Raw genomic sequence first — 10,283 nt, forward strand, 5'->3', positions numbered from 1 at the left:
TGTTGCCCTATCAGCTTTTTTTAAATCCATACACCCGGTAAACACTTACTGAATACCAATAGCCTAGCATTCATTCAAAACGCGTTCATGGCAGTCTTGGTTTAGGTCCAAGGCATACTGTAATTATTGTAATGAAAGTTGTCAGACACCTGAAACCACAATACTCCTGAGAAATTAGCCAATTTATTACCTAAATTATACATAACAGATATAACAACTGTTGGCTTATATATGACCAAGGCTGTACATTTCTTAACGAGTCACAAAACACAATTTTGAATGATGATTGAAATCTTTTTATGCTTTGTGTATATATTTTGTTATTAATAAACACATTTACAGACTATAAATCAAATATTAAACTCTCTTGAGTGAGTGGATTAAGTTACTTTATCATTATTATTGATACAAAAAGTTCTATAAACCAAAGAGAGTTAGAATTTTCATCATTTCTGGTGGCAGTTCAGATTTTCAAAGTATTTTGAAAATGGAAATTATTACAATTTCCCTTTTTGTCATTTTATCATGCAGATTGGGATCCTTAGAAGATATTATTTGCTCTTGAAATGTGATGGAGTGATCCAATAAAGAATTATTGATTCTGTTCACAAATGATTTCTTTTAAAATAACTTCTAATTGAACAGTAGTTCAGTGCAGCTGATGAAGCATAGATTGTGCTCAGGGAGACTTCAAACACCGAATTTCACACACTGAACTTTGCTCCGACATGAAGGCCAGTGTTGAGCTGTATTTCTAATTATATCAGTCATATGCAATGAAAGTGGGGTCATAAGGTCATGTTTATGCATTTAGTCACTACGTTTAAACCTACTTGGATTGATAACTTCCACCAACTCACTGCTTGTTGATTCCAAAAGGCTTAATACCACTCACAAAAATGTCAGAGATAATTGATGCTCATCTGCGTTGCAGAGCATGCTTCAATATTTTAATTTAGCTGTACCCAGCAGGGGGAGGGGGCTTAAGTAAGGAGGATAACTTGGCACAAGGACTTCTTTTTCTCAAACCAATCTATTTTCTCTGCATAATTATATGAATTAAATTAATTGATGTACATTTGCATATCTAGGTTATTTCTCTTTTGGAGAAAAGGGTCTTTGGAGAGTATAGAAACAATTAAAAGCTTGCCAGACAGTAAAACACCTCTGTTTCCTCCTTCACGTCTGCCTTTTCCCCACAGTGTTTTACTCCAGGGAGGATTTGGCCTCAGTACTCTGGAGGAAAAATGTGATAACACCACAGTGCAGGACTCACATCCATGAAGCAATTGAATGGACTTGGCAGACACTTTTAACACACATTATCACCGGACATCTTTAAATTACTTTGAACAGTTGTTGATTTATAAAAATGGAACTATTTGTTTTGTCAGGGAGGGAATAGTTGAAATTAAGTTGTAAAGGAAAATTCAGACCTGATCTGATACTGGGTGGTAAATGGTATGGGAGGACTGTAATCTACTGCTCTAACAATGTTTCACTGCTGCATTGTAATAGTACTGAGCCAACGTGGCATAAAGCCGTCGCTGTGTTTAATCAACTAGGCTGATGCATTATGTTGTTAGGAGATACTACTTGACTATCTGACTCAACTGAAAGTGGCTTTCTGCTGGAAGTTCAGACAATATCTGCGTAAACTTTGAATAACGGTTATTATATTTCACCACAGAGGGCCAATGTAGCTGTTTGACTGTAATAACTTAATCCCTTGTTCAATGAATTGCCAGAAAAAAGTCCCCATTGTAATTGCCCAGAGCCCAAAGGTGACATCTTACAATGTCTTGTTTTGTCCATCAAATGGTCCAAACCCCCAAAATATTCAGTTTACTATCTCAAAAGATCGAGGAAAAGAGAAAATATTCCCATATGAGAAGACTTTTGTTTGTCCATTCTGGGTTACTGTATAAACATAATTTCAACATGGCAGCCTCCGTGAAGAGGAGCCGCTCCCTATAGATTTGAAGGGCCCATTCATTCTAAGTTAACATAAACACAATGATTCTTAGTTTCGGGTGATTATTGTGGCAATAAATCCCCATATATCCTACACACTGAGAATTTAACTGATTAATCAATTATCAAAATACTGTGCAAACATTTTTTCAAAACCATTCAGTGTGCCATCATAGAAGACAAAGAAGACCAGAACATATTTAAATTTAAAACCAATCAACCTATCATTTGGAAAAGATGTTTAAATCAAACTTGAATGAAACATCCTCCATATTGAGCCACAATCTCATCGCTGCAGGCAGCTCTGTAATTCCTAATGCACTGCAGCTGAGTGTGATATTGCATCAAAATCAATGTTTCTGGAAGGGGAATTACGTACTCGAAACATGTACACAAAACTAAATTACAGTGATCTGATTCCTAATTAGTGATTTTCCACCTCTGTGTGCTCCAACGCGGTCTCTTTCTGCGGCGACCCTGAAAGCACATCAGTTCTGCATTATGAAGCCTAATGAAGATAATAACATTCTGAAGAATTTCCCCCAAATGGGGGGCCGTCAAATACATAGTGTGAGTTTATGGTCCGGGTCACAGACATCCACCCACAACATGAGGCGCTTTTGTGATCTAATGTCTGTCTGTAAACACCATAATAACGCTTCACAAAATGCAAGATTATGGTTATTAAATGAATCTCTGGTTCTCAATCCAAATTATGAAAAAAATGATATCCTGTGTCTGCATCTTACTATAATAGTTTGAAATAAGGGAGGGGGGGGGGGGACCATGTTGCATTACATTTCTTTATTTGTCCCAGTGAAAACAAACTATGTCCATCCATAGAGACCTTCATTGTATCCCTGTTGCCCCCCCCCCCCCCCCCCCCCCCCCTTTCATCTGAGGTTGGGTTCCATTCAGCTCAGCATCCTCATCAAAGGTTGTGCTCACAGCCATCGGACATGTTTGATATTCTGTTCTTTAGAGCCGCATCGAGCTAGAGGGCACTTGCAAACTTAGGCGTGTGATTATCGCTGCTGTTTCACGTCACAGACACGTCATGGGTTTTAAAAAACAAACAAAACAAGCAATTATGTTTTCAATTTACACGAAGAGCTGAAGTGTGCATTGGTTTGTTTTATTTATTTATTATAACAAAGACTGAAATCAAATTTGGCCTAAAAAAAAACTTACACTGGATAATATCCTTATTTGTGTTGAATGTTTTGGATTCATATGCTCAACATATAGACTGTCTCTCTACAAGAACCACTGTGCCATCTTCTGGTGCAACAGAGCATGTTTGTCATGTCATATTCTCAATGTGAAGCTAATATATGCTGCCCCCTTCTGGTGATTAATGTAAAGTGCACACCTGCTTGACTTGATTCATTTGATTGTTTTCCTTTTACCACGTGAACTCAAATTTTGCAGAGGTTGTTCTTGGCGTTGTCTGTTCTGAGGTCAGTGTGCCACACTGTCTCGCAGTCCTTAAATGCCACATAGGGCTCCGTGTCACCAGGTTTGCTTGACTTATCCTCGTGCAAACATGTAGAGATTGAGTGGATCAAGCTCATGATGGTCATCAGGAGCATAAGGAAACCTAAAGATAAGAGTGGACAGAGTAAACCACCAAAACAAAAAGACAGATTTGATTGTTAAATGTGCATCTGCATCCTAAAGTGGCATCGTCTTACCACAATAGACTGTGTTTGCGGCGAGATCATGGAAACGATAGCTCCTGGTGAACATTGCACCCAGGCCCAAGACGAGAATGGCGTAAACGCTGAATGTGTAGCGCATGTACTTGGCTAACAGGCAGCTCTGTAGGATGAACCTGCAACATTTTCAGTCATTTCTTTGAAATTCAATTTGTAGATCATTTAGCTTTACAAACAAAAGGCTAAAGCAGATATTAGGCATCCATTTAAATCTCCAGTTCTTCTGCCCTTACCATATTATAGTGCACGAGGCGACTATGGTGAGGACTATGGTGCTCATCAGTGGGTCCGGCACGCCGGCTTTGTACTTGAGCACGATGCCAAGACCCACCACAGCGTTCAAGAGAGACCACCAGGCAAACACTGCCAAACCATTCTGGGTCTGCCTCAAATGATAATACAGATGCATTTGTGTAGAAATACCATATATGAAAAAACAACTAGTGATGATAAAATCTTAAAGTATTCAAATTAAATTTGGCAGGAATTTAACATGCTTTCCATTTTGGACATGTCTTTTAGTAAATGAGTGTCCTCACCAGGTAACGTGTCCACAAGATCACCTGAGGGTTGTTAATGGCTAACCAGGCCTTGTGCTTGTTGAGGTTGGAGTAGGACATGTAGAGCATGTAGAAGCTGAGGACTGGGAGGATCCACCCAAGTATGACGGCTCCAAGTATATCGCTGTAGAAAGCAACAGCAGCTTTTATAGCTTGTGCGCACACACATTTCTTGTTGCTGTAGTTGTGTGAGCTTCATTACAAGAGAATTGGCTCTTACTTACTGTCTGTCCCATAGAGGCATTCTGCACATCCTTGCAATGTTGATCATGGTCCACATCAGATAAAATACTGGGGGGTGGATATCCGGACCCAGCACATTTCTGCAAATGGAATAGTAACACTGAACTATGATCACATACAGCACATCAAAGTTATAATCCCCGAGGTTTTTATTAAATTAAACTCAACTGATTCTATTTACAGTCAGAACTTTTTCTGCAATAGCTAATCAATGTAATTACATACTGTAATCTTTCTATGTAGTATTTTTCATTATAGAGACGGAGTCCGCCATTCCCGCCTTGGATTCAAGTTGCCTTCATATGCCTGCCCACAACATGAGATACCCCAGTTACCATTCTGTTGAATTTCTGATACTATAGTATAAGATCAAAAAGAGAATTCTTGGACCTGTAGTATTAAACTGCACAGGTGTCGCCAAATAAAACAGGACTGAAATCTTGTGTCAAGACACCACTCATGTATACCTTTGGAAAAGGTTGACCACTGCGTACAAGAGCCAAGCCTTAGACCACAAGTCAATGATAACCCAGTATCCGTCAGACCACCAGTCCATCGTCACCTCCAGGGGGAAGGTGTCAGTCACATTCCTGGTTGAGGTCTGAAACAGAGCTGAAGGCCAAGACAGAAATAAACGATCACTGATTCTTGGTGAAGATACAAGATAACTTCCCATACAGGGACACATAGCTGTAGGGCATGTATATGATAATAAATCAGTGTGTTGATTTGTTTTACTCTCATAAAAGCACTGTAAAACAAAACGCATCATATTTTATGTTACAGACTAGATCAGTCTAGATAGTGAAGTGTGTGTGTGTGTGTGTGTGTGTGTGTGTGTGTGTGTGTGTGTGTGTGTGTGTGTGTGTTTACATGTCCTAGTTAGTTTCATTGGCCTCCATCCAGGTCAATGGCTTTCAGGGCAAAAGTCCTTCAATAAGAAGTGTTCATCCATGAAAACTTGGCATTTCATGATTACATTAAATATTCTTGACTAAATAAACCTCTTTAGGTGTTATTTATCACAAATGCATCAACATTGTGAGTGATGAGCTAAAGTATGTGGCATTACCATCTATGCACACACACACACACCGACTTTAAACCATTGAGAAGGGCTCAGAGAAAACAAAATACAAAAATATCTTCACAATTTCTTTTGGCTTCCTATTTTGAAAACAGACACACAATAACATATCGCTTTGAAAACAACAATTCTCACATTTTCAAGCTCTGAATATGAACTTCTGCTATGATTACACGATTGAAATATAGATGTGGAGTCACTCACCGTTGGGCACGTTGCTGTCCTCTGCCAGGTTACAGAAGATGTCTGAGATCACCTGAGCAATGACAGCCAGGACGACGCTCCCAGCATGTATCACTTCGTGGTTACCGTTTCTCACGGAGAGAGGAGACATCTGGAACCTCACCATGATGTTTGACTACAGCTCAGAAAGCTGTGAGGCACAATGTTTTTCACAGTCTAATATATTGGACTTTGGATGGCTGCATGTGCTGTTAAATGTTATGGTACCTCTTTGATTACACTTGATTACTTGATTGGTGTGTTTGTGTGTGTGTGTGTGTGTGTGAAGAATAAGGTACTGGCACTATTTCTTACTTTCTGTCCAAAAGTCAGGTGCTGACATTAGAACAATTGATACATTTGTGCATTTATTGTATTGTTTTCACTCCCTAACAAGCCTTCTTAACACCAACAATATGTTTGTGCTCTAAAGAATATTGACTAGTCAAAAATTCTGATCACAGATTAATTGTTTAATACATGTTTTAATTGGTTATGAAGAATCATTGTTGGTTTCAGCCTTGAATAAGTTGTTTCTTTCTGAGTTATTTCGCAGCCAAAGGTCCAACTACCTAAATGTGTGCTTTTTTGATCATTTAGATTTTACATTTCTTTAATTCTTTACTATTGTAGGTGCTTTTGTAATTTTGTATTACAGCATTGTTTTTTGTCGTCTTATAGCCTACGTGTTGGAATCTTTTGATGACGTGTCTTGAGAGAGTAAACTTAGTGATAAGTGTGTGTGCAGGAATTAACCTTTTCTTTGCCATTATTTAGCTTTACAATTATTTTCTTTTGATATCCTTGTGCCTCAAAACATGTATTCTACTTCATGACTCTTTCTTAATATTCTCATCAACCCATCATTTGTTCAGTGTATGATTTAAAAATTCCTTAAAAAACATTCTCTCCTTTTATCTTCCATTTAGTCGTTTATTTGTTAAAGAAGCTCTTTCCTTTATGGGATGTGCGTAGTGTTTTGGTTTTCATATTTTTGCAGTATTAACACTGACCGTTAGTATTTATTGTTACATTCATTCACTCTTAGCTCATATTCATAAAAAGAGTTTACTTTGTGTCAAGGCTATTTCCACTGGTGACATACTGGGTCTGCTGTCACTGTAAAGCGGCCGTTTGTGACACTTCCATGTGACCAGGGCAACGCGGGCCACGAAGATGATGCAGGAAATAGCCAAGATAAAAGCTGATGAGGGAAAAGGAGATTACATATCTGTATGAATCAATAAACAGTGTGCAGAGAATAGCAGGAAATAAAAGTATATTGGAAAATGTGTGTGGTGTTAATACCCCTCAGTTCCAATGTCAAACAATACCTGCAAAGATGTAAGCCTGACTTTCAGGAGAGCCAGAATTGCTCAGGGTGCCGGTCAACCACAGGATTACAACAGGGTAGACGGTCACAATGTAACGCACATGCTCGTCAAGGTAGAAGTTCTCTAACAGAAACCTGGGAACAAAAAACGGAGACGCAGACAAAAAGATGAAGGTCCCTTTGCTCGTGTAGCGTCTCTCAGGGGAAGAAGGAAACGGAGACAGCTAAACGACAGAACGCAGCAGGGGGTGAGACTCACCAGGCCAACAGCTCCATCAGAAGCAGCAGCAGTGTCAGTATTGCACAGTCACATCTAAATATTTCTGTCTCATGCTGCAAGTATATCGTCAGGTTCAGCAGAGTGGAGAGGGTCCCCCATGTTGCATATACTGCGACTCCATTTTGCACCTGATTCAACACAATGAAAAGAAGACTTCGTGAAGCATGTAAAGCTATGACCAGCTTCTATGGCAGCAGGCAATATTCTAATCCTGAAGTATTTGGCAGATTTTCTTGCAGCTTTAAACCTTGTTTGCTGTACTGGATGCTGGTCAGTCATGTGGTTTTATCTGCCTCTTCTTTAATGTTAAGTGCAAGGCAAGGAGGGACTGGAAACCAATCTCGAGGTTTCTGCTACAGCCTAACTTGGCTGCTTCTCACCTCCTAATCTCAGGCCACAGTCGCCTTGTGCACAGACTTTGCACAGCCAGTCGGACCGGGCATTTTGGAGAGAATTCGCTCTTTAGATATGGGTGATGGAGCCGTGACTGACTTCTTTAACCTTTTTATAGTGTGTCAGCAGTTTGCATTGGGATTTAACAAATGGAATGCCAGCAACTGAGTGAAAAAATGTGTCCTTTTAAAGGTAAAGTTTGACATTTAAAAGCTTTTTTTGCAGAGAATTAGATGAGAAAATCGTTACCACTTTCATGTCTGTACCGTACCAAGCTAGAGCCAGCTTATCTAAGCATAAAGACTCCCATGAGTTTTTAAAATATCTTATTTAGTTTAAGAAGTAAGGGACTTTTCTCAAACCATAAATTAATACGAAATACTTCAGTTGAACAAAAAAAAAATCTAAATCACCAAATTTAGAGATACAAGGTTTTCAGTGGACAGGGACAGCATATGGCTGGTCAAGTTTACAATTACAACTTTCTAAGAAGTTTACGTCTCACAGATCATTTTTATGCTTGTAAATATGGATGATCTGATCTAGGAATAGCATGATGTTTCCATATGCAACAAGAGGGAAATCATAGTCAATGTCCAAATACAGTAAAGATTCAAATGTACCCGGATGCAGGCCACTACTAAAACATGTACTCTGTAGTTGTAACCTACAAAGAATGTCTTCTTAATCACTCCAAAGGGCACATTTAGTTGCCGAATGTGGGAATTTATAAGCTTTTACAAGCGTTTTAGTTACAGCGCCTATAAAACCAAAGACTTCCTTCCTTTTAAACTTGTTATTCCCTTTGAAGCCAGGTTCGAGATGTAAAAGAAATCCATACACAGAAAAAAGGCCTTTGATATCATTTTACCAATATTCTGATGAGCCAGAGGTCTATGTTGTGATATTTGTTCAACCAGGCTCCATAGACCTTCACTCCGTGACAGGAAAAAAACAGGATCATGTAATCGCTGAGCGTCATTAGTGTGGAGATTATCAACGCTGACAGCAACAACCTATACACAAAAAATAAAATACAAATAATACAGCTGTTAATCATGTTTTTAGAAATGGAGGGTCATAATTGGGTGGCCAACCTGAACTCGCACACTTACTCTCTGTCAAACAGAAACAACCATGTAATGTTCAAGCAAATATTGACGATGATAGAAATGTGAAATCCATAGGGTAGCACTGCAGGCGTGGTGTACATCCAGTCGTAAGCACTCCTGCGGAGGGGAAGGATAATGTTGTCTTATTCGTGGGAGAAAACACACCACAGCAAACAAATTGTGCCCCTGGGGAAATAATCAGACTCTTTCATATAAAGCCGGAGCAATCTGCAACGTTGAAGAGCAAACGACTGCACAGAGGAAGACTAAATTAGCTCTGGACTAGGTGGAGGGATTTACTGCCTGCAATAATACAACAGGATGAGATTAAAGTATTAAGAAATAGGCACAGTGATGCAGTACGATGCAGCTATTAAGCATTATTGTCTTTTTGTAAATTATGCATGAAAATATGACAAATGGTGCTACCTTCTACAGAGTCCCACTAAAAAGTATAAAAACATGGCAAGAATCCAGAAATATATGAAATCCCAGACAAACAGAGCCCACTGAGCGGGAGTGATGGGTGTTGTATACTTGAGTGTCACATCTTCTGTGCGCTGCTTGAAAACACCTGGAATGAGATGAGCGTAGTTTATTACTTACGCCTTTACAAAACCTGATTTTATTCATATGACAGATATTCACCTGATTTATCACCGAATCCTGATAGAGAGTTGAGCGTGATTGAGACTAAAAAGGCGAACAATCCAACAAACATGAGCACAACGCGGGCCGAGCTGTGGCGCACCATGGTGATGGTCTGAGGGTAAAAGTCCACAAAGGATTTAACTGCCACTTTCGACCAAAAATAACCCCCTAACAAAAGCACAGTATTAATATTCTCGATATATATAAATATCAGAATCCACAACCCACCTCTTCATAAATCCACTTACATACTGTCTTTATAGAACTTCCACAGCCATTGTAGTCCAGTATCCGCAGGGAATGACAGTACCTGCCATAACTTATCTTGGCATACTCTCTATCGTGTCATCGCGTTTTATTGCCCTGCACTGGTCATCCGTTATCTTTCCCTATCATAAAAAATCTACTGTTTAGTGTAGGGTAAAGATTAAAGACCGAGGCATCTATTGAAGAGCGGGAGAGTTTTAGAACAAAACAAAAAGTTTTCTAAATCACCAGGATGGCCTTGATAGTCCAGCTAAGCCTGAAATATAGATGCACTTGGATGTAGCAATCTTTTGAGTTATGAATTTTAAAAATGTCCCCTGCTGTCCTCTGTCCCCTGAGCCAATAGATAAGGTGTTAGGATGGCAAGAGTTCATATCGACCGGGCTTCAACTCTAAAAAAATCGTAAATCTCTCTTGCTGATTTAAGATGATCATTGTTTAAC

The 10,283-nt window shown here is 39.2% G+C and overlaps 2 protein-coding genes across 2 annotated transcripts; both read right to left on the reverse strand.

Annotated features, from left to right (window-relative positions):
• Positions 1 to 3,062: 3,062 nt before the first annotated feature.
• LOC306711969 (uncharacterized protein) lies at positions 3,063 to 5,981 on the reverse strand. The gene is made up of 7 exons (XM_079181059.1): positions 5,787 to 5,981; positions 4,963 to 5,107; positions 4,477 to 4,575; positions 4,232 to 4,376; positions 3,926 to 4,074; positions 3,669 to 3,808; positions 3,063 to 3,574 (listed from the first exon to the last, which is right to left on the reverse strand). Exons 1-7 carry the CDS (start codon positions 5,929 to 5,931, stop codon positions 3,393 to 3,395), a joined length of 1,005 nt encoding a protein of 334 aa, XP_079037185.1. The 5' UTR covers positions 5,932 to 5,981; the 3' UTR covers positions 3,063 to 3,392.
• A 757-nt stretch (positions 5,982 to 6,738) lies between these two features.
• On the reverse strand, positions 6,739 to 9,833 carry LOC306712467 (uncharacterized protein). Its single transcript, XM_079181764.1, has 8 exons — positions 9,802 to 9,833; positions 9,571 to 9,685; positions 9,352 to 9,496; positions 8,926 to 9,039; positions 8,682 to 8,826; positions 7,397 to 7,545; positions 7,139 to 7,272; positions 6,739 to 7,008 (listed from the first exon to the last, which is right to left on the reverse strand). The coding sequence occupies exons 2-8, from the start codon at positions 9,674 to 9,676 to the stop codon at positions 6,860 to 6,862; spliced, it is 942 nt and encodes a 313-aa protein (XP_079037890.1). The 5' UTR covers positions 9,677 to 9,685; positions 9,802 to 9,833; the 3' UTR covers positions 6,739 to 6,859.
• Positions 9,834 to 10,283: the final 450 nt, after the last annotated feature.

The sequence above is a fragment of the Pholis gunnellus genome, assembly GCF_910591455.1.
Source record: "Pholis gunnellus genome assembly, chromosome: 20".
Classification (NCBI taxonomy): domain Eukaryota; kingdom Metazoa; phylum Chordata; class Actinopteri; order Perciformes; family Pholidae; genus Pholis; species Pholis gunnellus.

Coding starts and splice junctions, on each gene's coding strand:
- LOC306711969 (XM_079181059.1), bottom strand. CDS start 5,931: ATGGTGAGGTTCCAGATGTCTCCTCTCTCCGTGAGAAACGGTAACCAC. Junction 4,576..4,962: donor GTGGTCAACCTTTTCCAAAG/GTATACATGAGT, acceptor TTCCATTTGCAG/AAATGTGCTGGGTCCGGATA. Junction 4,075..4,231: donor TCTTGTGGACACGTTACCTG/GTGAGGACACTC, acceptor CATTTGAGGCAG/ACCCAGAATGGTTTGGCAGT.
- LOC306712467 (XM_079181764.1), bottom strand. CDS start 9,676: ATGGTGCGCCACAGCTCGGCCCGCGTTGTGCTCATGTTTGTTGGATTG. Junction 7,546..8,681: donor TCTGGCTCATCAGAATATTG/GTAAAATGATAT, acceptor GTGTTGAATCAG/GTGCAAAATGGAGTCGCAGT. Junction 7,009..7,138: donor TCAGGCTTACATCTTTGCAG/GTATTGTTTGAC, acceptor TTCCCTCATCAG/CTTTTATCTTGGCTATTTCC.